This window comes from Blastocystis sp. subtype 4 (genome assembly GCF_000743755.1).
Source record: "Blastocystis sp. subtype 4 strain WR1 chromosome Unknown seqid_0039, whole genome shotgun sequence".
Classification (NCBI taxonomy): domain Eukaryota; class Bigyra; order Opalinata; family Blastocystidae; genus Blastocystis; species Blastocystis sp. subtype 4.
In genome coordinates, this window is record NW_014569508.1 from 25087 (window position 1) to 49966 (window position 24880).

The following is a 24880-nucleotide window of genomic DNA, read 5'->3' on the forward strand; positions in this document are numbered from 1 at the left end:
CTCTCATTCCAATGGAGACGAGTAATGCTGCCATACTCAAAATTCGCTTGATTACGACTCTCCTTCGTAATTCCATTATCACATACAACAAGAATCCCATGAATTCTACTCTTGTGAAGTATTTGGATCAATTGAATGCCAATATCACTCAACGCAATATACCCACTCCCACTTCATCTTCTCATTCTTCTTCAATTGAAGGTCTTACTACCACATTCACACCAGATCCTTCAGCTACTCATATTGTAGGGATCTGTGATGCTATAGACGTAGATCCAGGAACTCCAGAAGGAAGTGGCTTTTCTTAACCGAGATACTACCAGTAGTGAAAAACCCAAAGTTCCTGCGAGAATTCGTCAACTCCATTTATTTCGAAATAGTTGGTTTAATACTACCGTTGTGAATAATGTTTTGCGAATGCGTGTATAATGATTTTCATGGTACTCAGAAATAGAAAACACGCGAACTGAAGGAGTTTGAACTCTTTCTGTATCGGTGTAACTTCATCACAGAAAAGGATCATTCTGACTATGTAAATAACATAATCCCTCAGAAGCCAAAAACGGGTCTGAATTCGGTCAAACGAGATGCTCCACCGATCGAATCTAGTGGGAAAGAACAGAAAACCGAAGTAGATGATAGAATCGATCGTATTTATGCCATTGCGAAGAATCTAAAGGAATCAGATCCATTGATCGTAGCATTCAGATAGAAACTGAGATTCAGGAAACTCATCGTCACTTCATAGCACTGCAGAATCTGATTCTTGAAAAGGAGAATCATGACAGTTTGATTCCAGTTGTATGGAATATGTTTGTGAAGAGTTTGAATGGATTGAGAAAGGAAGTCTGGTTGAAAGAGGAGTTGTTGTCATGGTTAAAAGAATGGTCAGCAGTCTTCCTCGTTATTCAACCCATTAGATGTGAATTAGAGAGACAATTATTGTTGTTTGTTCCTTGGTCGGAGAAGAAGAATGATGAATCTGCTTTCTTCACCACATCATCATCCATTGAAGAGAAAATTAGTTCATTATTTGGAATCCTTTTTCTTGAAACATTGTATCTGAATCGAGAGAAGGATGATAAGATGCGATTGGAGTTATGTGATGAACTGATACAGTGGACAGAATGGGTCCTTGATATTCATGAAGCTGATGAATCTCTTGTCGTACAAACATGTTTATGCTTTCCATTGATTCTTGAAGGAATAAGAAATGAAATTGAAACGGAGAATGAGAAATGGATTCGGGTTCATTCGATGATCATTCCAAAACAAGTCCTGTTTTTGGTAATGATGGTATTAACTGTTCATTCAAGAGATACAAGTGGACTTTTGTGGAGAATACAATGGATACCTATTGAATTCTACACAGAGCCATCATTCAATGGTTTCACTGCACTCTTAACCACATTACTCCAATTGAATCTCAGCACTCATGAAGAGAGTGTTTGTGAAGAGAAGGATCCTTGTAGAATATCGAATGAATGGATTGTAAAAGTTGAAGAGAAGATGAATCCATCTTTTGAGAGTCAGTTTTTAAGACTTCTAATTGGACTATCTAATTACTGTTTGAATCGAATGGAAAACACATATCATACATCCCATATTTGTTTAATTGATAATGTGAATTGTGTGGATGATGTCGATTGTGACTCCATTTCAGAGGATTGGGCACAGTTCTATCAATTCTCATATCACTGTCAATCCCAACCCCTTGTAATGTCATTCACATTTTCATCCACTCTTTCACAGCAAACAACTGATAATTCGATTCTATTCCTTTCAATTCCTCACTCATGTATCACCCTTCTATTTCAACTCATTCAAATTCACTTTCATTCTCCAATCATTCCATATGATTCATTCTCTTCATTTATTCATTCTTTGATCAGCCTATTGCGTGAAGCTATGGACTCACAGAGTCCAGACTTGCATCCTAATTCAGCTAATGCATTCATTCTTTTCAATGTTCTTCTATCGAAGTTGATCCTTCATTTCTTCCTTGTCAACCCAAATGGTTCACCAACCAAGGAATCCCTCTTGGAGAGTGCAGAGCTCCTAGCTCCTCAAGAGTCATTTCCAGCATCTGTTTTGTTTCCTTTTGTAATTCCATATTTCCTGAATACTGTTCCAATTCCAAACAAAGTAAGGATACCAGCCCTTCGCTGTTATCCTTATCTTGCATCCCTCTTTCCTTGGGCTGTCTCTTTCCATCCAGAATTGACTCAAACCCGTCAATGGATTGATTGGGATTTTGGTCATTCGGATGTTCAGCCTCGTCATCCTATGAAGGATCCAGAGTCCATCCAGTTTTGGTTCAGATATTGGAAGCAAGAAGTCAAATCAGGTCGATTTATGAACGCAAAACAATTGAATCAGAGTACGAGGAGAATCAGTGAGCAGGAGAATGCACCTTTGTTTATCTGGTTTCTAATAACACACCTGAAGGAGTTTTCTGAAGAGGTACATAAGGTTGGACTTGCCTTTTTGTCACAACTGTTCACATGCAGTCAGTATGGGTTGAGTTGTTTGTTCCCAGCGGAATGCGATCATTGTTGTGAGTTGGCAGAAGGAGTTGTAATCTTTTTTTGTAGTATTTCTGACAGTGTATTCCTATCCATGTTCCATCAACACTATGAGTATCTCAGACGCTTTCTTATGAATGTGAAGTGTATGATGAATATGTGTCCAAACCCTATATCCCACAATTACTGTCAATGTGAAGAGTGTACTCAAGGTTTGAATCAAGGAAACGAGATAGGGTTACTTCGTCAGAGTATTTATCAACTAAGAGAGAAGTTGGCTCAACGAATCCGACTCCTGATGCAAGAGAAAGCCTGGAAAAATGACCGATGTATCATAGATATGAAAACTCTCTTTCCTGAACTATCTATTGTTTGTTATCTAACAAACAGATCACATTCTAATCATAGAATTCTTCATATTTCTCATTAAGAATTCTCTGGAGATCTTCTATTGAATACTACTCCATAATCATATTGAATCATTTTCTACCTTACTATAATTACTGTTACTGAACATCTTTTTTGGAGTTGAGAGTTCATTCTCCAATTCTTTGGTTTTTCTTAGACCATCGGTAATACGGTTATCTAAACTTCTAATATCTGAAGTCAGCTGACGGTAATCACCAATTACTTTCCTCAAAATTTCCACTGTTTCATCATACAATCGTTCCTCTTCAGTCTCTACAATAATTCGATCCACAGGTACACTAATTGATGACCGATTTGATTCCAGTTCGACTTCAGGATTCTTCTCAGACAGTTTCAGTTCTAGATGTCCTGAACGGACATGTTTGGATTCTGTCAGCCCTGGGAGTTTCCCTGGAGTGAGACTGGTTGATTTTACAGTCCCACTCGCCAATACAGGTGCCTTCATCACAGTCAGATCCACATCGGATGATGTTTCGCCTGCTTCCTTAGGAGAACGTATCTCAAGTTGAGGTGCAGGAGGAAGCTTGCATTCCAGCCTAATTGCTGATGGATCTGGATACAGTTCATGACAAGAAAACGGACCTAATGTAGGCAGAGACTGAGGTATCGGAGACACACCGTTATGTCTCGATGACTGGGAGAACGAACGACTGGCTTTGTGATGAATCTTCGGTGTGGAGAAAGCTCGTTCTGGTGATAGATATTCCACCATATCTCGGAGTTCTTTAGGAGCCCAGATTTGTGGCGTATCTGAGAAGGTGTTTCGATGTTTTCCAAGAGGAGATTTGTATTCTAGAACTGGTATGTCCTCAAGAGGGTCCGAAGTGATTCGAGGAATCGCACTTGGTCGACTAGATATGAAAGAGAGTCAATGAATTACCCTGGACTTATCGCATCTTTCATTCTCATTTGATTTGCGCTTTGAACCTGTTTCTGTATGGTTCTATGAATCAACACATGTTTCTATTCACACGATTCGAAAGTACCTCTGTCATTGATGGGAGGAGAGACATTATCACTATGAAATTCTCGAATCTGATCCGAAAATTCCCGCAAATGATTCGTTTTGACAGGATTAGGTGTCAAAAATCCTTCTAGTGGTCGTGAACATTCCTCTTTGCGTGGAGTGGATGGTGGTTGGGGTTGATTGTTAACCCGCACCAAAACAAACAAATCATTGGTATTCGCTTGAACCAGTCTTGAAACCAGTTCCTTATAAGAACAATGAAAATTTTGGAGTATTTGTGTCATATCAGTTTCATCTCCTTCACTTCCACAATCCATATTGCCACTCGAAATCTCAATATTCTCAATGGATAAGGGAGTGAGGATTCGACTATTCATTACTTTTCCATTAAACTCCAACAATAGGTGACTCCCCTTAAAATCTTTTATCAAATAACGAGAATCCAATTCATATTGACTGAATGGTTCTTCTTCAATGAATTGCTTACTAGATAGTGACATACTACAATAAACTATTCCTTCATTACATACTTCGCACTCACATGAAAGGAATAACCTCCAAATGATACCAGTTTGGTAACATGAGCTGATATCACTCCTAAGCAACAATGGTGAAGAAAAGCTGATTGTTTCAGGAGTTGAGGACCATTCCATTCTTTTGTATGAAGATTATACGACGATAAGGAATATTCCAATCTATATTAAAAATAGGACGATTTTGTACCCTCCAAAAAACACAAGACAATCGGGAAAGTGAACACAGACAGCTCCTATGGATACAAATTGTTGGTTTTCATTGCCTGAAACTAATTCCCACGATTTGTTGATAATATCATAATACCAAATATCGGTAAGATTTTCGCCATTCAGGGAATCCCTAGAAAATGAGTATAGAATGATTCGACAACCCTCCAAAAAGAATAATTCGATTCTGCGAGATGAAACACTGTGGAGAGGAACGTTGACAGGGAAGATTATAAAAGCGAATGCTAGAATTTGTTATCATATATCCGAAAGGAGGATAATGAAAAGACTGATCTTGCAAAAGTGAACATGTAGCACAAGGAATTTGAGAAGGATGAAAGAGGGTTGTTACTACATAGAAATATTAATGAAATTGTACAATCTCCAGTTGTAAGATTAATTTCATACATTGTAAGAATATTACAGACGAGACAGTCAATACTGTTCATGTCTATGAATCAGAATAGGTTCTTTTCAGATACTTCTCTCTGTTCCAATAATATAAAGGGTATTCTCATAACATACACAGGTGTGGTCACACAGAGCAGGATACTTCCTCTCTGGAAACAACTATAGAATCAGCAAATAATAGTAACAATACCTGTAACCATATATTGTCCAATGGGTGGTATAACCACAAATCGTTCAAAGATTTGCCATTGGCATCTTTCCCTCCACAAACTAGAACTAAATTGTTCCACAGAGTAATTGCATGCCGTGTTCGAGCAGGAGGAGAGACATCTACTCAGGTTACGATACTGCATGGATTTTATACGAGTATTAACTCTACTGACCTGTGAAGTAGTTGAGTTGAAAACGAACAAGGCATTGGTAACAGTGTTGTTCAAAATGCCTCCAAAAATATACCCAGTGGATCCATCTCTGCTGGTAATGCACTTTGCATCACTTGGTAGCATTTGCATGTTCTTAGACATCAATGATGATATTGCTTAGCAGTCAGGTATGACTGATGCCAACAAAATAAAAGAAGCTGTTTAAGGAGGAGAAGATGTCGTTTTGTGTGCTATTGACAGATGTGTCAAAATCAGGACTATTTTGAATGTACTCTCAAGGATAACGCAACGAAAGAAAAACATGGTTTGATGGATGAATACCTTTCCCTCTCTAGTAGTATTCTTATTCACGTACTATGGAGCGGGACAATTCAGCGGCATCGGAATCTCGGATTCCGTGGTTATCTAACAAAACAAGCGGGGAGAAACGAAGACCCTGTTTTGAAGCTTCTCTTCTCATCCGTATTTATATTTATTCTTCTAACGTGAGCAGAGCTTGGAATCCTCGTTTTCTCTAATCAGAAGTTGTGATTGTTGTGTTCTGTAAAGCTATTTGTTAACCTGAAGAACACGAACTATTATTTGGATTAAGTGATATCATTTGTATGACTGTGTTATCTACTGTCTAATGTCCTAGTTTATAAGCATATTTGTTCCAACTATGGGCCAAGGTCGTAAGAAGACATTAAGATCAGAGAATGGTCGGTTCCGCCGAAGGTCAATTACCCAAGAAGTCGAAAATTCTGATGTTTCGTCAATCTCCCATTACTTGGGAGCAGCTATGTATTCCCGAAACTATCGTGGCTCACCTTCTTTTCGAGGATCTCGACATCGAGACCCAACTCCATTTCCTGGTTCAGGTCATAACACCTTCTCCTCCTTCTCTCTTGGTCAGCCTGCAAACTACACGAAAATCCGTACGTTCAATGCTTCGCCTACCAATGTTTGTGCTACTGATGAATCACTTCCTTTTGTTTCCACTTCATTGAAGGAAGAACATGCTCCTTCTCTGCGACATACGCAGAACTATCAAATTGCTGAGTTGCTAGTTCGTTCACTCTTCCCAAAGAACTACATCATGCAGAATGAGAAGCGACGAGATATCACATGTGATATCCGTGAAGCTCTTCATACAGCAATGCAGGATATTCTTGCTGAAGTGCATAATCCCTATTCGCTTATGGAAGCTGTTTCATGTCCCGAAGGACCTGTCCCATTCATCTTGGGAAAGCAAGGAGAACATATTGTGATGTATCTGGTTAATCGTTGTCGATTTGAGAAGATTTATGGTATTTCTGTAAACACGGCCATTTTGTCACAATTGTTGTATTTCCTTCCACATTTGATTCCATCTTCAGAACGAGCATTATACTCGATTCTAGTTGATTTTGTGGAAGAAGAAAGGAAATATGGTGATTCGTCTGATGATGAATTGTATGTGAAGAATACGGAATATGGTCACATACACAGATTGGTGGAGTTATGGAGTTCTCTTGTGAACTCATTGTATGAGAAATACTGTACATACTTGTTCACACATCAGGATGAGATGACAAGTGGTGATGAAGTTATGATGTATTCACCCAAGACACTTCGTCGTGCTGGATACTTGCTACTTCGATGTTCAGGAGTGGTAATGAAGTATCGACCAATGATAGTGAATGGTCTGATGAAGTTATTGTATATGGATCAAAAGAGTGTGAGCGAGTTATTACATATGATCTATTCGAAATGGCCAACGACTTCACCTAAGAAGATAGCTACATGGATCTGTCTAGTCCAAGATTTATTCGAGAATTGTTCTCTGTTTATGAATGAGCAATATGAGCAGGATGTAAATAGAGTATTATCAAGGATTCTTCTAGTGGTGAATGAGCGACATGCAGATTGTGGTCTTCGTGCGTTATCTCTATTGAATAGTGATCGCATTCTATTAAACTATATTATGGAGCACCCACAACGTGTTCACTTGATTGAAAAGTGTTTACAATCAATACGTGAGATGTTGTAGGATTGCATAATGGGTAGAGAACCATTGGTGTGATGCAATTCGCGAGCAGGGAGATGAGTTATTCGACAGATTGTTAGATTGTATTGATTTGTGATTCTCTATGTGTGTACAATAAAAACTATCTATCATTTTGTTTGTTTGGCAGAATTATGGATTTGACTTAAGAGAATTGGGTTCTAAAAGAGATGTATAGTGGTCAGCTTATATCAAAGGGGCGGTGATAACTAACCACACACAGTCCGATCATCCCATACTCATTCTTAAGAGAAGTTTCTTACCCAATGGTTGTAAAGTATGATAGCAGTTCTTGAGTTCTCTTGATATCTCTACGGTGGTTCGAGTTGCTCACCATTTCTAGGACTTTGACTTGTTCCTTCTCCGAGTACAAGATTTATCCTGGACATGGAGGCATGTACATTCGCAAGGATGGACAGGTAAATGACCGTCTAAATCATTCATTTGTAGCCCGTGCGTTATTTGAACAGCAAGTGTTGCTCTTTGAACGAGCAGAAGAAGAGACCTGCTCGTATCAGATGGACTACTTCCTGGAGACGTAACAACAAGAAGTCAGAGGTAGGTAGTTGTGGAAGTGAGATTTATGCATGATAGGCTGCTGAGAAGAGCAAGCGTCGTAGCAAGAAGTCTTATAAGGTGCAGCGTGCTGTGGTTGGCATGTCGATTGCGGATATCCAGAAGAAGAGAGAGCAGCGTGAGGAGATCACGAAGAAGTCAAAGGAGGCTGCTCTTGCGTATGACTTGATTAGGAAAATGAGTGTGTAGTGAGATTAAGAACAGAAAGGCTAAGAAGCCTGCTCGCAAGTAAATGGATCGTTCCCCTTATTCTCCTAAGAATTTTCCTTGTTTGTAACCAAACACTTCATTTCCCCTTGAGTTCTTCCATCATTCTCTTTAGGAATGTAGGTTGATCCGGTCCCATCTCCTGAACAACCTCGTCAAGAGCTTCCTTATTAATGGCCACACTCATATCCTCCGGCACATGATACTCTTTCATATCACGAACCTTCTCTACTGGAACGGCTGATACGACTGGTACTTCTGCTGCAGTCTCCTTTCTCCTCCGTTGGAATCTTCCTCTGGAAGGATCCATCTCCACTGTCATAGCAATAGGAGCAGAAGAAGAAACAACTACCGTTGGTTTTGATGCCTCTTCATCATAACTGCGATTATTTCCAGATTTGATTGCATCGAGAACACTTCCAAATGATGATAAATAGGCATTGGAAGGAGTAGATTTCTTTGATTTGGGAGCATCTTCAATCACTTTATAATCAGAAGTATCCACTTTGGAGATATGAACTTCTTTTGGTAATTCATGATCTGATTTCAATCTCAATACTTGTGAAGGAGGCTTCATCTCTGTTGAAGCTAATTTTGCTAACTGGCTAGTAAGTTCAGTAATCTCATTTCGTGTGGTTTCGATCTTGTCTTTTAGAATCTATATTTCAAAAAATCATTCAATATCAACTTGTTCTTTCATCTCTTTCATTTTCGCATTGTTTTCATTCATGAAGGCATCTAATGGATCTTCACTTACTTCCATTCTAATCATCAGAATCTCATTTTATTCACTACGGTTCTGCTGTTTGACTCATTTGAATCTGTTTCTCATAGTAAGCCAACATCTTTTTCTTATAAGCAAGTGTCTCTTGAATCACTTCTCTCGATTCTGGGGTCTTCTTTTCACTTTTTGACTTCTTATTTGTTCGATCATAGTAATCATCTTCTTCTTCTTCTCGTCGTTCCCGAAGTCCTCGTTTATGACCTTCTCGATAACGTCGTCTCTCAACACTACATTTGGTTCCCATTCATAATTATACCTATCATAGAGAGATTGCTCCATAGAATCAATCTGATTCTCCAACTTTGTCAATGTGTCTTCACGATTCTCTTTTTCGTTCTTCCACTTTTTGTTGGCTGACATTCGGGCTTTCTTGGCTCGCAATTCTAATATCTTCTCATACTGCTTCTTTTCTGTTTCTGTTAAGTCGCTTGTATCAAAACTGCTGCCTAGAATCGTCATCGAGTTTTCCTCTTCCGTCTACATTCCACTCCCATTTCATGCTTACTGCATCTTCATCAAATCCCCAAGTACCTTCCTGAAGTTGCTGCTGAAGATTCTCATCAATGCCAAGACCACGCTCACCAAGAAACCGAATCTTCAGTTTTGGGACGTGGACCTTCTTCTCTTCTTTTGGTTTCGTTTCATTCTTACGACGGTCTTCTTCTTTTAGTTCCACCTTCTTTTCAGGACGCATGAATTCCGAAGGACCCGTCAATGAGTACATTCGTAAACTACCTCCAAATTGGAGATAGTCACCAACGTATAAACGAGTGTATGTCTTAGGATCAAATGAATCAATAAACCAAACAAAAGGCTTCAGTTGATCTCCGTTCAAAAAGGTTCCATGCGTACTTTTGAAATCCATCACCTCAATACGACCTTCATCTCCCATTTGTATCACAGCATGAATCCGAGACAAAGATGGATGTTCAGGAACAATATCACACACATCTGCATTCCGACCTACATGTTATTCAACGATAAAACACCTTACCCACTAAGAGAATAGGTTGATTGCTTATACTCATATGTTCGATGAATATTCCCTTTTTGACTACATCAAATCCATATTCACATCCTGGAAGATGAGACCAGGTTGGAATCGAGTAGCCAGCAAAAGCAACTCTTTCTTCTAGTGGAGCTTTCTGATTTGAATAATAACAACAAGAAACTACGTTCAAAGAAGTCACAGTTAAGGATCCTTCGTCTTTGGTTGAAGTATCGGTAGAACTCATCAAATAGAAGAAGTTACTTAACAGCACTTCGAATCAGAGCGAATTGTTGTTTTGATTCAAACGGGAGTTTCATGAGTACTTCGATTTGGTTTATTTTCTCCACGTGTACATCTATGGGAGTATTTGATGTTGAATTTTTAACTCTATTGCTTTCATCATTCGTTATCCAACGAATTGATCCGGTTATTAATCTTTGCCGACGAGTATGTCAAGCTTATGGCATTGACTCTTGTAGTTGTTGTCTGGTTTACATATTTATCTCCATCCTCCAAATGAGTATCTTGAAGATGCTATCAAACCTCTCCCGAAGAATTGTGAGGATAAAGATGCCGCAATGAATGAACAGATTCGTGAAGTGCCTCATGTAGGTATGAAAATTGGTGTTGATTGAATAGAAAGTCGATGCTTTGTTGAAGTTGGGTGAACGTGATATGGATGATTATTACCTTTCTAAATTACAATACTACGATTATTTCTGGTGTCTAGTATATTTATTGGGTATCAATGTGATTGTGATGGCAGTTGTTTGTATTCGCACTTTCATTTTTGGATACTCTTCTTCTCACTTATACATGTACTCTCTTCTACTCTTGTGTGGTTTCTCTCTAATGATTCTGTGGCATCACATTCAGGAGAGTTCAAAGCAGTCTGATGAATGGCTCCTTCTTTTCTTCTACTTCGTCTTTGCTTTTATCTATGCTCTTTGTCTCCTTTGTCTCCCATCATTCGTTTTATCAGTTTCATTCCAAGATTTGCTTGCTCAGATTCATTCGCATATCTCTTCTCTTCTTTCTCAACTCGGCATTCACTCTTTCTTCTCTATTCCTTCTTCTCTCCTTGCAGTAATCTTTGCATTTTTGTTAGCATTGATTCCTCCTCTCTTGGTTGAAAGTGCATTCCGATTTGCTCAATTAGAACTCCGCAAAGGATGGAGTGTTTTTGGCATTCTAGCTTCTCATCTTCCACTTGTGATTCTCCTCTTCTCCATTCCTGGTCTTACCTTAACTCGATATGAAGGCAAGATGATTCATGGTGTTCTGTTTCTATTCTCACTCTCTTTCATGTGTAGAATTGATTCGGGTTTGTATTGGACGATTCGAGTAGCACTCACTTTCCTTTGGTGTCTGTGTCGAATTATTGAATTCCGTCCTCTTCTTCAGACATATCTCAATGGTGGCTGTAGTTCTGTCGTCAGAGAGGCCATCGAAACTAGCATGATCGAGTCCATTCGTGCGAGTCGGTACAAGCCTGGAACCAAGCCGGCTCCACCCAAGTTCCCTTCTGGTATGTATCAAATCCCTAAGTATATTTGTATTGTGGCTCTTCAACTGATGATTCCTGTGGTTATTGTTGTTTCATTGGTTGTTATGAGTATTGGAGTGGAACGTGAAGAGGGTGTAACTGATTGGATCCTTCATGTGGGTATCTACAGTGTTGGTGAGCTATAGAGATTACACTCTTTCGGACTTCCTCTTTACGATACTGTTCCTCAGAAGTCAGGACTGATTCAGATGTGTCAGTCCTATGTGAAGACCATGATACCGAGTAGGTTTTAAGGAAGTGATTGATGGGAAGATTTGGATCTGAACTCGCTTCATATCCTTTCGGGAGTTGATATTTTTGGTGTACTGAATTTCCTTTTCGTTTTCGTTCTATCAAGTTACTATTTCCTTCAGATTATCGGTCATTTATACTGGAGAACGAATTTAAATGCAACTGCAGCGAATAGCAAGCAGTAGCTCTTTTTCTTGTGTTTGTTTGGATGTTCATGCCAATATAGTGTTTTGTAACACATTTGGGATCCCACATTGTGTTTTCTGTGGGATCGGCTACACTTAGAAATGCAGTCACTGAAAGTTAAACGGGATGGGAAAGTGATCGAGTACACTCTCCTCGAAAAGCTAGGAAAGGGTAGCTATTCTCAAGTGTTCAAATGTATGAGAACTAGTGGCAATGAGAAATGTATCTTTGTTCGTATTATCTGTTCTTTGATGAGTTGTAGGCAGTAAAAGTCTTTAATAAGTCATTCTTGAAGAATGAGAAAACTTGGAAGCGAGTTAGTGGCGGGATTGAGTGTCACTCAGCTTTTGAGAAAGTGGAATTAGAAATTGCTTTAATGAAACGGCTATCGCATCCAAATCTTGTCAAACTCATTGATGTTATCGACGATGAAGTCGCAGATAGGTCTACTATGGGTGAATTTATTAATTCATAGATTATATATGGTTTTGGAATACATTGAGAAAGGTCAAGTAATGATTTGCAATCAGGCAACTATGCAGTTTTATTCGCCGATTACAGGTATTTTCTTGATGATATTGTCATTGTTTAGGATGTGTTCTTGACGAGAATACAGCTCGACACTACATGATTGATATTATATCTGGTTTAAAATACTGTAGGATCAGGATCGTCAGCTTATTTGTAGTGCATCTTCATAAGGTGGTTCATCGAGATATTAAACCCGAGAACTTGCTTGTAACAAATGATAATCATGTAAAGATATCCTTTTAGTTTTTGTTTGAACGTGATTTTTGTATATGGAATAGTTTGGTTCTTGTAATCTGCTATTTCATTCAGTTTGTTCCTTAATAATACATTGGAGATTTTGGAGTTGCTCATCTTTTTGAGACATGTTCGAGTGCAGAACAATCGATTATGAGTCAGTTGCCAGAAACTACCCGACCTCTAAATCTCCTTACACGAACATCAACTGGTCTTCTTGACAATACTGCTGGTACGATGTATTTCTACCCTCCGGAAAGTACTACAGAGCAAGCCTATAATACATATGCTGCAGATGTATGGATAGATCCTTGCATTAAGTGTAGATATGGAGTGTGGGAGTTTCATTGTATGTGATGGTAGTTGGTAAACTCCCGATATATAATCCCGATCTAATGGGTTTCTTTGATGATTTAGAGAGCAAAGATATTGATTATCCTTCATTCTTATCCCCATCTTTAGTATATCCTTGATTCATTTTGTATTTGGCTCCTTCATTCTAGTGATTTTCTGAAACGTTTCTTGTGCCGTGACCCGAAGCAACGCATTTCGATTGATGAGATTCTTGTACGAGTATATCTTCATTAGTTAGTTAGAATCATCCTTGGATGAAGGAAGAAGGTTCCATTTCACCACTTCCCACTCCCTCACCGATTGATCGAACAGCTCTAACTACTGCCGAGATTAGTGGTGCGTTGACTATGCGCTGTAACGTAGTGTATAGGAACAAAGAATAACATGTAGGGTCCTTCAGGAAGTGCAACACCTCGATCACCAGATCTTTCAAGCGAAATAGTTGTGGAAAACGAGGAAGAGGAAGAAGGATTGAATGAGAGCCAGGAAAAGAAGCTCAAAGTAGCTAGATTACTAGAAAAGCAGTATAACGCTTCAAAGTGTTCTGTGGTTTAGTTGGATAGATTAGATCCTGTTTGTTGAAAAATGGGGATTGTCACAACGAACTGGATCGTCTTCAGCATATGTTCAGTTGTTTCTTGATAATCATAGTATTAGCCTTTCTTCAGCTTATTCTTTTTTTAACGAAAATGAAGAGAGAAAACTTGCTATTGCTGTCTATTTATGTTGGCACACAAATGACTGCAAAGAAGCGATATTGTGTTGGAGTAAGACTTAAAGTACTCTTTTGAGAATAGGCTTCCTTGGGGAAAGAGAAGCACTTCACTAATTGGAGTAAGAAGAGTACAGATCCTGAGTGGCATTCTGCACTCTATTTTGTTGTTCCCTTCGAAAAGGCTTCATCCCGTCGTGATGGTCTTTGCTTCTATCTTTATAAGAAGGGTCTATTTGGTACTAAGTATGAGTTGAAATTGGCTTTCATGTTTTAGACATGTAGTTGCAAAGCATGAATTTGATCCTGGCCGCATTAATTTCTATGAAGCCTCTGGCCCAACCTATCTTGATTTCCAGACTACTGGAAAGAAGCCACAACTGTATGGTCGCATTCAGATTAAAGTTCAGTATGTGAGAGGATCCGACTACTTCACGTGTCCCACATGTCCTCGCTTAACAGATCATACTCCTGCCTTCCTTCTTGGTAACATCTCCTCTGTAACATTAGAAAAGACAAGTCTCTTTAAGAAAGGTATTCAAGTTCGTATGGTATGTGGAAAAACGAAAGAAAAAACTGAATTAGAGAAGGATGGACAATATAATTACCATTTCCTCCTCTCCCCAAAGGAATTCTTGAAGCAGCAGAAGATAACATTCAGTGTATATAAGAAGAAGAATTACGTTGGTAATTGTATTGTAAAAGTGGATGATCTGCTGGAAGGTAATCTCTGTGAACTAACATTGCCTGTAATTCTTTGAATATCAAATAATTTCTAGGTAAAACATGGTAAGAAGGAAGTTGGAAAGTTGATAGTATTGCTTCAGACTATCTATGAGTGTTCCGAATGTATTGTAGAGCGTGAAAGTGAGGACGGTTCTGTGGATATTCCAGTGCGAGCGCCTGCTCCTACTCCTGCTCCTACCGTTCTCCCAGCAGTACAGATCCTGGGTAACATCCCCGGTATGTCTCAGTCTGTGAAGAATGTACCTCAGCCTATGGCACCTCAATCCATGGCACCTCAACCTGTTTCTGTTATGCCCCAGGGAGTCTTCCCAGCAGCTCCCGCTCCCATTGTGATAGAGCAGCCTCCTGTTCTGACCCCTGGTCAACCTCAATTGTATGCAACGCCAGCTCCTATGGCCTGCAATGTGTATTCTACTTCATATCAGTATTGATTTTGAATATGTTTGTTGAATCAAGAATGAGTTGATAAAAACAAACAGATGAGAAAGTAACAATAATGTTTCCTTGATAAGACACAACACTAATAACACTTAAACAACTCGTTGAACAGTTTCGAAAAAAACTACAACTCGTTCCCTCATCTGTTACTCGAACAAAAGGAAAGGGAGTGTTCCCAAGAAAAAGAATCGATCCATCTGAAACTCATTCTCATTCATCTTACTTACAACGTGAGAATAATGTAACTTGGCCAACAAATCTATTATCATTCATATTGATGGTGATCACTCCTGACACTGATGATAACACGACTGTCGCATTTGGAGCCTCGATTGGACCTACAGTGATTGGAGCAGTGATTGTTGTAACCTACATAACAATCAATACAATAATTCCTACATTAAACAAAGATTGCGGACGAATTTGAATATGATCCAGATTCACAGCTCCAAAGGTTGACAATAATTGAACATGACCACAGACAACATCTTGCATGACTAACGGTGATGATGACGAGAAGAAGTTGAGGACTTGATTTGATTGTCTACACTTTAGTTAATCATCATATTGTAACATTCGGACTTGTGTTAAATAGGCCACTCCTTCATTGATCCACAACATCAAGTCATGACTATTCAATACCATTCGGGAGATTCGTAATGAAATCTAATCATCAATTTTATTCCCATTCATACATTTGTCCCATTAATGATCATGTGATACTGTTTCTCTTGTATTTCATCTTCAAAATCTTCAATAAATACTTCAGTTACATCTAATATTCATTTTAAAACCGATATCCAACTTGTAGTCAGAACGAAATTCTGATGAAGATGGAGATGAGAGAGATGAATGGTTCCTGATTGATGAACAACTTCCAAAGACTTAATAGAATAGAAAAATGGCGTTACAAACTGTAAATCATAAGAATCTCCCTCTAACAAAATGTTCAGATCCAGTTTTGAAGCTCTATAATTCAATTCCTGATAGATTGGTTACGAATCCACAACGATAGTACTCATATCGTTAATACAAGCTGCATTGTATTCAAAGATCATTGTATGTCTTTCAAAACGACGTAATGCAATAGACGAATGAGTCACATCTACGGACCATACGGTTGAACTCGTATTGGTATGTTTCGAAAATGAAACTGCCGAATACAAATCCGCAGTTAATGGATTCACCACACTTTCCACACAACTATAACGATCTACCGAGACAGAAGCGTTTCGATTCCGACGAACATCGAATCGTAAATATCCGCGGGGAAATGTCGAATGAAATTGAATGATATCAGGTGGACGAGAAGAATTGAAGAATGAGTGACGTTTATACGGAGCAACTGCCCCACAAAACTGAACAAAAAGAACGGTGAAAGCAGACCAGGCAATCAAGAAGACAAAGACAATGAACAGGAGACATCCAAATGCTAACCCAATCAATTGCTAGAATAATAATCAATAAAATAATTCTACTTCTACTCCTCGATTTCGACTCATGATCATTTCCATTTCATGAACTCCCTTATACAAGAGCGAAACAGGCTCTAAAAAGGTTCTCATTGACTGAACTTCCATCTCAGCCACTGTTTCCTCTCTTTCCTCAATCATCGATGCAATATCCATATCGAGACGCTCCATCACATCCTTTTCACGTTGTAATAGTGTTCTAAAACTATTCGTTAAATCTCTTAGATACATTCACTTCTGAAATGAAATGCCATATTTGGCTTCTGCATGACTAAGAATGGTTTGAACATCTTGAGAATTCGCTGGAATCCGTATAGCAAGAAAGAAATACTACATCTGAAACTACATCAATCTCTTACTGCTAAGTCACGTTCATTCAATACACCATCTCGATCAATATCTATTACATTGAAATAGGATAGAGTAACAAGTTCTTCAATCATTTCATGTAATACACCCAAATGGATAAACTATGATGAAACTCCCTTATTGTTGATTACCATACAACAAATTGTAAGCAAACAATAGACACGCACAAGAATAAAGGTCCAGTAGGTAAATGATATTAATTGTGTGAACAGATATGGATCAACATTCAGTCGCATCGTTTCAAAGAACAAATGTTTGTAGACAATCCAATCATTACTCCACAACCAAATCTGTGTTGACTCCTATTGGTTAAAATCGAGACAAAAAATGACATTCCGAATATAGTAGAGGGTTAAGATAAAATAGTAGAAAAACAGGAGAACTAGGAGGACTCGACATGAAATTGCGAAAAAATGACTATTCAACAACTATTCCAAAAATACCCTTGATTTCACCTACAATGGCTAGAATAGCGCTAGCAATGGCCAATGCAAGAACAATTGTAACAGCATATAATTGGATTGATGTTGAATGAAGGAACGATAGAATTCCCGTGGAAAGGATATTTCATGAACAACTGACCATGGAGTGTATTTATGTAATAGAAGTCTATATAGGAGAGAAATGAACTAGAAATACAGGCTAAGTAGAATACAATGAATGCTGTGACCAAAAGAATCAAGATTTCGTCCATCAGAAGAATACGTGTTGACCGACTAGATTCAGAGAGAAATAAAGGAAATACGGACGCGAGACAATGAAGGAAGTCTGATAGAGTGAATAGAAAGAGATAATTCCAAGAGCCAGAGCAAAGAAACCACCTAGTACCACATAAATACGGATCTAGTGATGAGAGAAGATAGATGGAGCTACTGCTAGAACAGAGAGACCTGAGACAACTAGATAGTCGCTATTCATTGTTCAAGTTCAATAATACTTACTTGACAACAATATTAAACGCAAACACAACTGTCAAAAATAGAGCCCAGTAGAGAACACAGAGAAATACATCCAGGCCAAACGATAATCGAAACACGAATAGTTGAAACTAGAATTAAGAAAACAATGGATCGACCACCTTTGTATGCTTCTGTGTAGCACATAAAAGTACAAAGATCTTCCATATAATAGGAAGGACGAGAATCCAAATAAACTTGGAAACAGTCTCTGCCTTCGGTGATCTAGAGTCCATAGAAAATGAAAAAGCTACATATATGGATCAATGTATATGACCACAAGGATGACACAGACAAAACCCAGCATCATCATTAACTCTAACGACATTGAGTAACATGACTTCCGGAAGTGGCTTCTCTACAACATGATGAAAACAGTGTAAACGAACGTGAGTAGTGGAAAAAATGTCACCATTTGGTGTGATCATAATTTCTCTTGAAGACTACACAAAATGAAAGTCACTTAAAAACAAACATGCATACTGCCTCTGAATCACTGGTTTATACCCCCTTCGTATCCACTCTTCTGCAATCTGTGAATACAAGTAATTATATTCGTCGCTATGGGACTTGGATGTTGAGAGTTTATCGTCACCTTCATCTTTCACAAAAAAAGAAAACTGTGGAATAACACAAGCTTCAATCCCTAACTCCATATTCAATGCAGATGACATAAACAAGATATCCCCATACCGTCGAGAAAACAATGGAACCTTCAAGTAAGCTTTTCTCCATGCCGTATCAAGGAACTGAGGAATAAATGCATAATCGACAACTGTAAGATTGGATACTGTGGAACTTGTTTTCAATTCCCAATCCTTGTGGTTCACAGAAGGAACAACTAGCTTTCCTCGCTCCGTAGCAACACAGTGATTCAGTTGCATTATCTGGATACCTGTTTCCAGAGTAGTTGGAGTTAATACCATATCATCATCGACAAGAACCGTTGAATGGATGGAGGAAGGAATTGGTACAAAATGACGCATGTAAGAAAAAGAATTCCAGTTTGACAACCAGACATGTTGAAAAATGATGGGTTTCACCTTGCATTCTGCTGGTATTATTTCTCGATTAATCGATATAAATGCCATATTCTGAATGAATATGATGATACTGGGAACGAGGGTCTGAGTACATAAACTTGTCAACACATGAGAGAAATAGTTGCGTTTGAATGCCGTTAAGACCACTGCAGTCGTATTATTCGCTTCTTCTCGAGGCAAACAATTTGAAGGACCCAACTTCTCAAAATCCCGAATGCGGGAAATCACATCAAACGAAGAATACTCAACAGAAAAGCACGGATCCGATATGAGTTGACGGACTTTAGAACAGGAAAAAACACCTACAGAGTCTGAAGAATAGGGTTTTGAGTAAATTATATCAGTGAGGGCTTTCTTTAGAGCTGTAGAAGAGAGATTCGCTGTTTGGATAATAGCAACATTATCAGATCCCTCATAGGCTATTAGCGAATACACAAAGTGACTACACATTTCAGGTGAACAGCGAACTAAACGGGCTCCTGTTGCATGAGAAGACTCCCACAATGTTGATGGATCCAAAAACGTGCCATTACTTATGACAACATACACAGTTAGATTGAAAGTTTGGAACTCCGAAAGAGTTGACATCAGTTCATCTGATAAATTAGCACATTGAAGAACCACCAAAGGCCGATTCGTTGAAATCTCATTTGAAACAATTAAATTACTCACAACTGGATATACCCGTAAGTGGGATTCTATATCTATACAATAGTTCGAAAAATGTGAACATACAGGTATGAAGATAGTAATATCTGTAGAAGAAGATGGGTACAACCAATATTATTAAAAAGATATATAAAAACGAAAAATGACTCATCGCAAATAGGAAATGAATCACTTGCTTTTATTGAACTTTAGTAGTGACCCTATTTGATCCCGGTCATGACATTGAATTGGTTTTCTACTTTGTCATTAGGGAGACTTGTTAATCATGTGGGAAATAGGGAATTCCAAGAATATAATTTATTTCTATACTAAGACGATTCGTTCAGAACAACGGAGGAATGATTCCTGCGATAAAGAATTTGAATTGGAAGCTGTCCAGTTGTTGGACTGTCCAGTTTCGACAGATTTCTTCCCTTGTTTTCACAAACAAGAACATGTATCATAATTTCTATATATTGAATATAGAGGATCAGGTGAATCGTTTCAAAATTTTCTTGAACAGAGAGAATTGGAGTTTGGGCGAATCGCTGATCACGATGAATCAGCAATTTTCCTTCATGAACTGTCTCAACTGTATTTACAAACGTGTTATTGTAATGTAGACAAAAGAATGCAGGAAAAGAGATCTCGTTGAAGGGTGATTCTACTGTATATAGTCTTGTTCGTAACTCTTTTCTCTGTATTGATGTATTCATGATCAAATTTGTTTCCTTTAGAAGGCACAGAGAGAATCGTTTTACGCGAATCAAGTTTCGTTGGCTTTTTTTGCTTCACTCTTTGCAGATCGCCAGGGATCCATCTTCAACATGTCATCAGACTCAGTTGTAGCTTCTCTTCTGATGAACTTATACTCGGGCTACAATCAAGTGATTCTCAATGAATCGGGTTTGATATTATCCACAATATGATGACTAGACAAAAAGAGCTTCAAGGAACTCATTACATTGAATTGTCTCAGCTCACGGATTCTTCCACAAAACGATGATTCACTCTCATCTGTGCAAACAATTGTCTTCATTTTATTTTCTTTTCATTTTAGTTTTATTGTATTCCCGAACCAATATCACAGAATGGACTTCCTGCCTATACGAAGGACAATGTGAAGCAAATCGAAGACTCATTTGGATTAAAAGAGTGCTACCATGCAATTGAAGAAGCTGGGCGTATTCTACGGAATTCAAATCTTTCAGAAGAAAGAAAACAGTTGATTCCAACCGAACGGTCTCTCTTTATGCTGTAAACGCATTCCATTGGTTTAACATAGTTGTTCTTCTTCTTTCCTTCCCTATTTCTATCATCGTTTCAAAGACTGTGACTATTTCGATTGTTATTGTTGCAGTCTATTAAAGGAAAGAGAATCGGAGGATGTAACATCATCTCAGTTACTGGTACGAGCCTATATACAAGATGAAGGAGATGAAGCTCCAAGTGGAGTGACCTTCTCTACATACCCAACAGTCGCTTTACTAGATGAAACAGGGAATCTCTCAGAGGATGTTACTGATTTTATCAAACAGATTCCTGGTTATAAGACTTACAGTTTCTATGTTTGAGTTAAACACTTTATAACAAACAGACAAAGAGAAGATAAATGACACTCACGTCGGTTAGTTACGATTCTCTCCGTGAAGAGCCTTGTAAGAAAGCTTAATACGTTCCACCATCGACTTCTCAGCCTCTCTCAGCCACACACGAGGATCGTAGAACTTCTTGTTAGGATGAGTAGGATCCGTAGAAGTACCCACCTGCTTTTGCAGATAATCCTCATTCTTCTGATAATAGTTGCGAATTCCATCCCAGAAAGCCCACTGAGTATCTGTATCCACGTTCATCTTCACAACACCAGCAGATACAGCAACATCAATCTCACTAGGAAGAGAACCACTGCCTCCATGGAACACAAGCATCACAGGCTTGTCTTCAGTCAGATGGAGCTGCTCCTTAATGTACTTCTGAGCATTGTGCAGAATTTCAGGATGCAGTTTCACATTACCAGGAGCATACACTCCATGGACATTACCGAAAGCAGCGGCAACGGTGAAACGAGGAGTAATCTTACTAAGAGTCGTGTACACCTTCAACACATCCTCAGGCTGTGAGTACAGACGAGAGTTCTCCACACCACTGTTATCAACACCATCTTCCTCTCCTCCAGTCACACCAATCTCCATCTCCAAAAGGATTCCGAGCTTGTTGCAACGCTCCAGATACTGGGAAGTAAGAGCCAGATTGTCATCCATGCTCTCAATGGAAAGATCAATCATATGAGAAGAGAACAGAGCTCTTCCATTCTCCTTATAGTACTCCTCAGAAGCCTCCAAACAGCCATCAAGCCAAGGAAGCAACTTCTTAGCACAATGATCAGTGTGAAGGACAACAGCCACTCCGTAAGAAGCAGCAACAGAATGCACATACTTAGCTCCAGCCACAGCTCCCATAATAGCCTGACCCTGGGGTTTATCAGTCTTGATACCCTTTCCAGAGAAGAAAGCAGCACCTCCGTTAGAGAACTGGATGATGATAGGAGAATTGACAGCAGCAGCAGCCTCGAGGCAGGCATTCACAGTGTCACTGGTGGTGCAATTCACAGCAGGAATAGCGAAACCCTGCTCTTGGGCATATCTGAACAACTTCATAGTTTCATCACCAGTGAGGACACCAGGATGAAGGAAACTCATAGCTCCGGACATTTTACGATTAATAAAGAAAAAATGATCAAATGAGGGGTTTGAGCAGGGCGATCATCGCAATAAAAGATGATTGGACAGAAAGGGTTATCACCAGTCATTGCATAGACCACTGCCAACTCATCCCCCTTCTCGAACCTTCTATTTGTTGACTATTCTCTACACGAAAGGACTTACCATTTCCAATAGACTATGGATCCATTGTGAAGCACCAGTACATGACCTGTACACACACTTAATAATTTGAATTTGAGGACTATTTCCATGTAATCTACAAGTTGGTAAAACGTTTATTCCGATCATTCACTTTTTCTGTTTCAGCTGGAAATGATCCTTATAAGATCTTTGTTCGCTCGTTGTCTCAATAGTATACGAATTCTTGTTTCTACTTTCCTCCACTGGGTGGATTCAATGCTACAGTCATTTATGAGTCTGAAATCATCTTACTTTGCTCTTGCCGAAGATGTTTCGGATGTATCAGTGGCAGAAAGTGATGTCCCTGATGTGTCTTTGTTGGAGTGTTCAAGAGGTGCTCTGAGTGATGTGAATCAAATCCGGTTACTCTATTGTCAGAATGTACTTATCTTGGCCATATTTGACTGTAGAGTGATCCTTTTGCTTCATCTATTCCAGAATCATTACGCAACGGTTGTGGTATAGAGTCTTTTTTCTTTTGGTACGGATTCGAGTATGCCATGCAGCATTGTTGTTCTGATCATGCCTATCTGATTGAGCAGCAGAATAATATGAAGCGTATATTTGATGAGTATGTAATGAAAGCACGCAGAGAATTAGCTTGCGTTAAAAGCCAATAATGATATTTTCCTATTTTACCTTTTCGACTTTTCTGCTTTCTGTTTGTTGAAATAGATTTCAATCGGAGTAAATTTTGACACCCATAATGAAAAAGAATATATTATTGAGGGAGGGGAATCACTAGACAAATAATTAAATAGCCTCAAACTAATGAGTAAGGAAACTAACGCTTCCACTGATAATGGAGGCATCGTAGATTACGACCTATTTTTGAAAGGGTATGGAACGGCCTAAACTTGGTGCTCTGCCTCTTTGCAGAGTTGAGTTCTGGCTGGTCCCCTTACTATCCTTCTTTAAATGAAATCATACGAATATTACACTCGATTGCTATAAGTTTTTTCTCATGGGTCAACAGTTCTCAGGGGATGGAACAATTACCTCTGTAAATAAGGAATTTGTGCTCCCTTCCTGGTACATGTGTGACATGTAGATGAGTCAGTAGGTATAACCCGAATCATGCTGTAACACACGCAACGATATCTGTTTGTAAATCATCGATTTCCATTCTATCTAGAGGAGATCAAGTTGTCTTTCAGCGAATTCGGGCGTTTGGAGTCTTTTAACTTTATTATTACTAGATTTGGATATTCACTATCACCAGCTGAATTCTTGTATAGGCAACTATTCTATCGTCTGGCGGTTTTGTCTCCACGCTTTCTCCGTGTACACTATTATCTTATTTTATTATGGTATAGGATAATTTACGTATTGATAGTGATGCTAGCCAACATCTTCGAACAAGCGACATCCTCCAATCAGAAGTTGCACATTCCTTTTTTGATGCGCTGTTGATTAACCCTATTTTGGAGCTTGCTCCTTATACTTCACAAGAGGATATTGACGCAGCTGTTGTTGTAATCGTTAATAGGCTCAATATCCAATATGGTATCGATGCTTCTTTATATTCGGATATCGCTTTTATCATTATGAATGTTCTTTCAGATTGTATGGGGTATGATTCTTCTGAATCTGTTACTCAGAGGTTCTTTTGAAACAACAAGTCAGTCCTGGACAGATGTCCTTTCAAAGATTCTTCAGACCTTTGTTTCTCTAAATCGTTTGTATTTCTTGTTTCCCTGAGTTGTAGTTGTCAACAAGAACCATTTCGGTACTTTCTCCATTCGTGAAACCATGCTTCAGTTGGGTCAGCCGTTCATCGATTGGAGTAACGGATTACTGGGAACTGGGTACAATTTGGTGGATAACCAACACCAATGGCTTTTAACAATTGTGAATGTGTTGATTCATGTATGTACAAAGAACACTATGCAGATCAATCTTGATGATGTTTTGGATGCTTTGTGTGATTATACTTGTATCCACTTCACTGAAGAGGAGATGCTGTTTATGAACAATCCATATCCTTGATCTTGATGAATGCTGGTTCTTAACATAACGAATTATAGTGAGCGAGATCTTCATAAGGCTCAACATATCGTAATTATTTTTGGAATGTCATTTATTTGAAGGATTTCTTGAATACAATAGTGAATCTTAAGAAGGAGATTGGTATTGAAAGTAATGGGGTGTTGAGTAAACAAACATTGGATTATATGATTAACTGGCTTACGAATCATATTCGTACTATGGATGTTGGTGATGATGAGATGAATAAGTTGTAGAGGAGAATGGTGGAAGAGTGTTTGACGAAAGCGTAATCGCTGGTAATGCATTGTGATTTCAGTGTGTAACTGTAAACACAGTTGCAGAATCATGTTTCTTAACAATATACAAAGAATGGTTCATTTGAGTCAACAAACAGTTCATTTCACCCAGTTCATAAGACTCTTCAAAAGACCATAACACCAACGAATCCTAATTACAAT

General features: G+C 38.7%; 12 protein-coding genes across 12 annotated transcripts; 7 read left to right on the forward strand and 5 right to left on the reverse strand.

Annotated features, from left to right (window-relative positions):
• Window positions 1–2994: 2994 nt before the first annotated feature.
• JH06_0874 (hypothetical protein) lies at window positions 2995–5581 on the reverse strand (the record flags this gene model as incomplete). Its single annotated transcript, XM_014673495.1, has 10 exons — window positions 2995–3805; window positions 3835–3897; window positions 3928–4422; window positions 4452–4616; window positions 4645–4797; window positions 4829–5015; window positions 5044–5115; window positions 5147–5234; window positions 5266–5405; window positions 5440–5581. 10 exons carry the CDS (start codon window positions 5579–5581, stop codon window positions 2995–2997), a joined length of 2316 nt encoding a protein of 771 aa, XP_014528981.1.
• Window positions 5582–6119: 538 nt separating this feature from the next.
• Window positions 6120–7469, forward strand: JH06_0875 (hypothetical protein; the record flags this gene model as incomplete). Its single annotated transcript, XM_014673496.1, has 1 exon — window positions 6120–7469. One exon carries the CDS (start codon window positions 6120–6122, stop codon window positions 7467–7469), a length of 1350 nt encoding a protein of 449 aa, XP_014528982.1.
• Window positions 7470–7879: 410 nt separating this feature from the next.
• JH06_6039 (50S ribosomal protein L24) lies at window positions 7880–8292 on the forward strand (the record flags this gene model as incomplete). The annotated part of the gene is made up of 4 exons (XM_014673506.1): window positions 7880–7903; window positions 7935–8042; window positions 8091–8218; window positions 8250–8292. 4 exons carry the CDS (start codon window positions 7880–7882, stop codon window positions 8290–8292), a joined length of 303 nt encoding a protein of 100 aa, XP_014528992.1.
• A 54-nt stretch (window positions 8293–8346) lies between these two features.
• JH06_0877 (hypothetical protein) lies at window positions 8347–10286 on the reverse strand (the record flags this gene model as incomplete). Its single annotated transcript, XM_014673497.1, has 7 exons — window positions 8347–8925; window positions 8956–9031; window positions 9063–9278; window positions 9308–9528; window positions 9557–9829; window positions 9860–10014; window positions 10046–10286. The coding sequence occupies 7 exons, from the start codon at window positions 10284–10286 to the stop codon at window positions 8347–8349; spliced, it is 1761 nt and encodes a 586-aa protein (XP_014528983.1).
• A 71-nt stretch (window positions 10287–10357) lies between these two features.
• JH06_0878 (hypothetical protein) lies at window positions 10358–12025 on the forward strand (the record flags this gene model as incomplete). Its single annotated transcript, XM_014673498.1, has 6 exons — window positions 10358–10489; window positions 10522–10650; window positions 10682–11325; window positions 11356–11704; window positions 11735–11831; window positions 11862–12025. The coding sequence occupies 6 exons, from the start codon at window positions 10358–10360 to the stop codon at window positions 12023–12025; spliced, it is 1515 nt and encodes a 504-aa protein (XP_014528984.1).
• Window positions 12026–12127: 102 nt separating this feature from the next.
• On the forward strand, window positions 12128–12800 carry JH06_0879 (CAMK protein kinase; the record flags this gene model as incomplete). Its single annotated transcript, XM_014673499.1, has 5 exons — window positions 12128–12256; window positions 12289–12470; window positions 12502–12587; window positions 12619–12684; window positions 12715–12800. The coding sequence occupies 5 exons, from the start codon at window positions 12128–12130 to the stop codon at window positions 12798–12800; spliced, it is 549 nt and encodes a 182-aa protein (XP_014528985.1).
• Window positions 12801–12944: 144 nt separating this feature from the next.
• On the forward strand, window positions 12945–13700 carry JH06_0880 (serine/threonine kinase-like protein; the record flags this gene model as incomplete). The annotated part of the gene is made up of 6 exons (XM_014673500.1): window positions 12945–13088; window positions 13118–13150; window positions 13209–13252; window positions 13295–13358; window positions 13388–13504; window positions 13536–13700. The coding sequence occupies 6 exons, from the start codon at window positions 12945–12947 to the stop codon at window positions 13698–13700; spliced, it is 567 nt and encodes a 188-aa protein (XP_014528986.1).
• Window positions 13701–13834: 134 nt separating this feature from the next.
• JH06_0881 (hypothetical protein) lies at window positions 13835–15035 on the forward strand (the record flags this gene model as incomplete). The annotated part of the gene is made up of 4 exons (XM_014673501.1): window positions 13835–13912; window positions 13943–14103; window positions 14135–14606; window positions 14637–15035. The coding sequence occupies 4 exons, from the start codon at window positions 13835–13837 to the stop codon at window positions 15033–15035; spliced, it is 1110 nt and encodes a 369-aa protein (XP_014528987.1).
• Window positions 15036–15261: 226 nt separating this feature from the next.
• JH06_0882 (hypothetical protein) lies at window positions 15262–15537 on the reverse strand (the record flags this gene model as incomplete). Its single annotated transcript, XM_014673502.1, has 2 exons — window positions 15262–15411; window positions 15442–15537. 2 exons carry the CDS (start codon window positions 15535–15537, stop codon window positions 15262–15264), a joined length of 246 nt encoding a protein of 81 aa, XP_014528988.1.
• A 60-nt stretch (window positions 15538–15597) lies between these two features.
• On the reverse strand, window positions 15598–16957 carry JH06_0883 (hypothetical protein; the record flags this gene model as incomplete). Its single annotated transcript, XM_014673503.1, has 7 exons — window positions 15598–15708; window positions 15738–15817; window positions 15848–16011; window positions 16042–16490; window positions 16527–16719; window positions 16750–16844; window positions 16874–16957. The coding sequence occupies 7 exons, from the start codon at window positions 16955–16957 to the stop codon at window positions 15598–15600; spliced, it is 1176 nt and encodes a 391-aa protein (XP_014528989.1).
• A 4201-nt stretch (window positions 16958–21158) lies between these two features.
• Window positions 21159–22241, reverse strand: JH06_0884 (fructose-bisphosphate aldolase; the record flags this gene model as incomplete). The annotated part of the gene is made up of 1 exon (XM_014673504.1): window positions 21159–22241. One exon carries the CDS (start codon window positions 22239–22241, stop codon window positions 21159–21161), a length of 1083 nt encoding a protein of 360 aa, XP_014528990.1.
• A 1156-nt stretch (window positions 22242–23397) lies between these two features.
• Window positions 23398–24676, forward strand: JH06_0885 (hemerythrin-like metal-binding protein; the record flags this gene model as incomplete). The annotated part of the gene is made up of 8 exons (XM_014673505.1): window positions 23398–23465; window positions 23497–23601; window positions 23633–23717; window positions 23750–24006; window positions 24035–24111; window positions 24142–24397; window positions 24461–24491; window positions 24524–24676. The coding sequence occupies 8 exons, from the start codon at window positions 23398–23400 to the stop codon at window positions 24674–24676; spliced, it is 1032 nt and encodes a 343-aa protein (XP_014528991.1).
• Window positions 24677–24880: the final 204 nt, after the last annotated feature.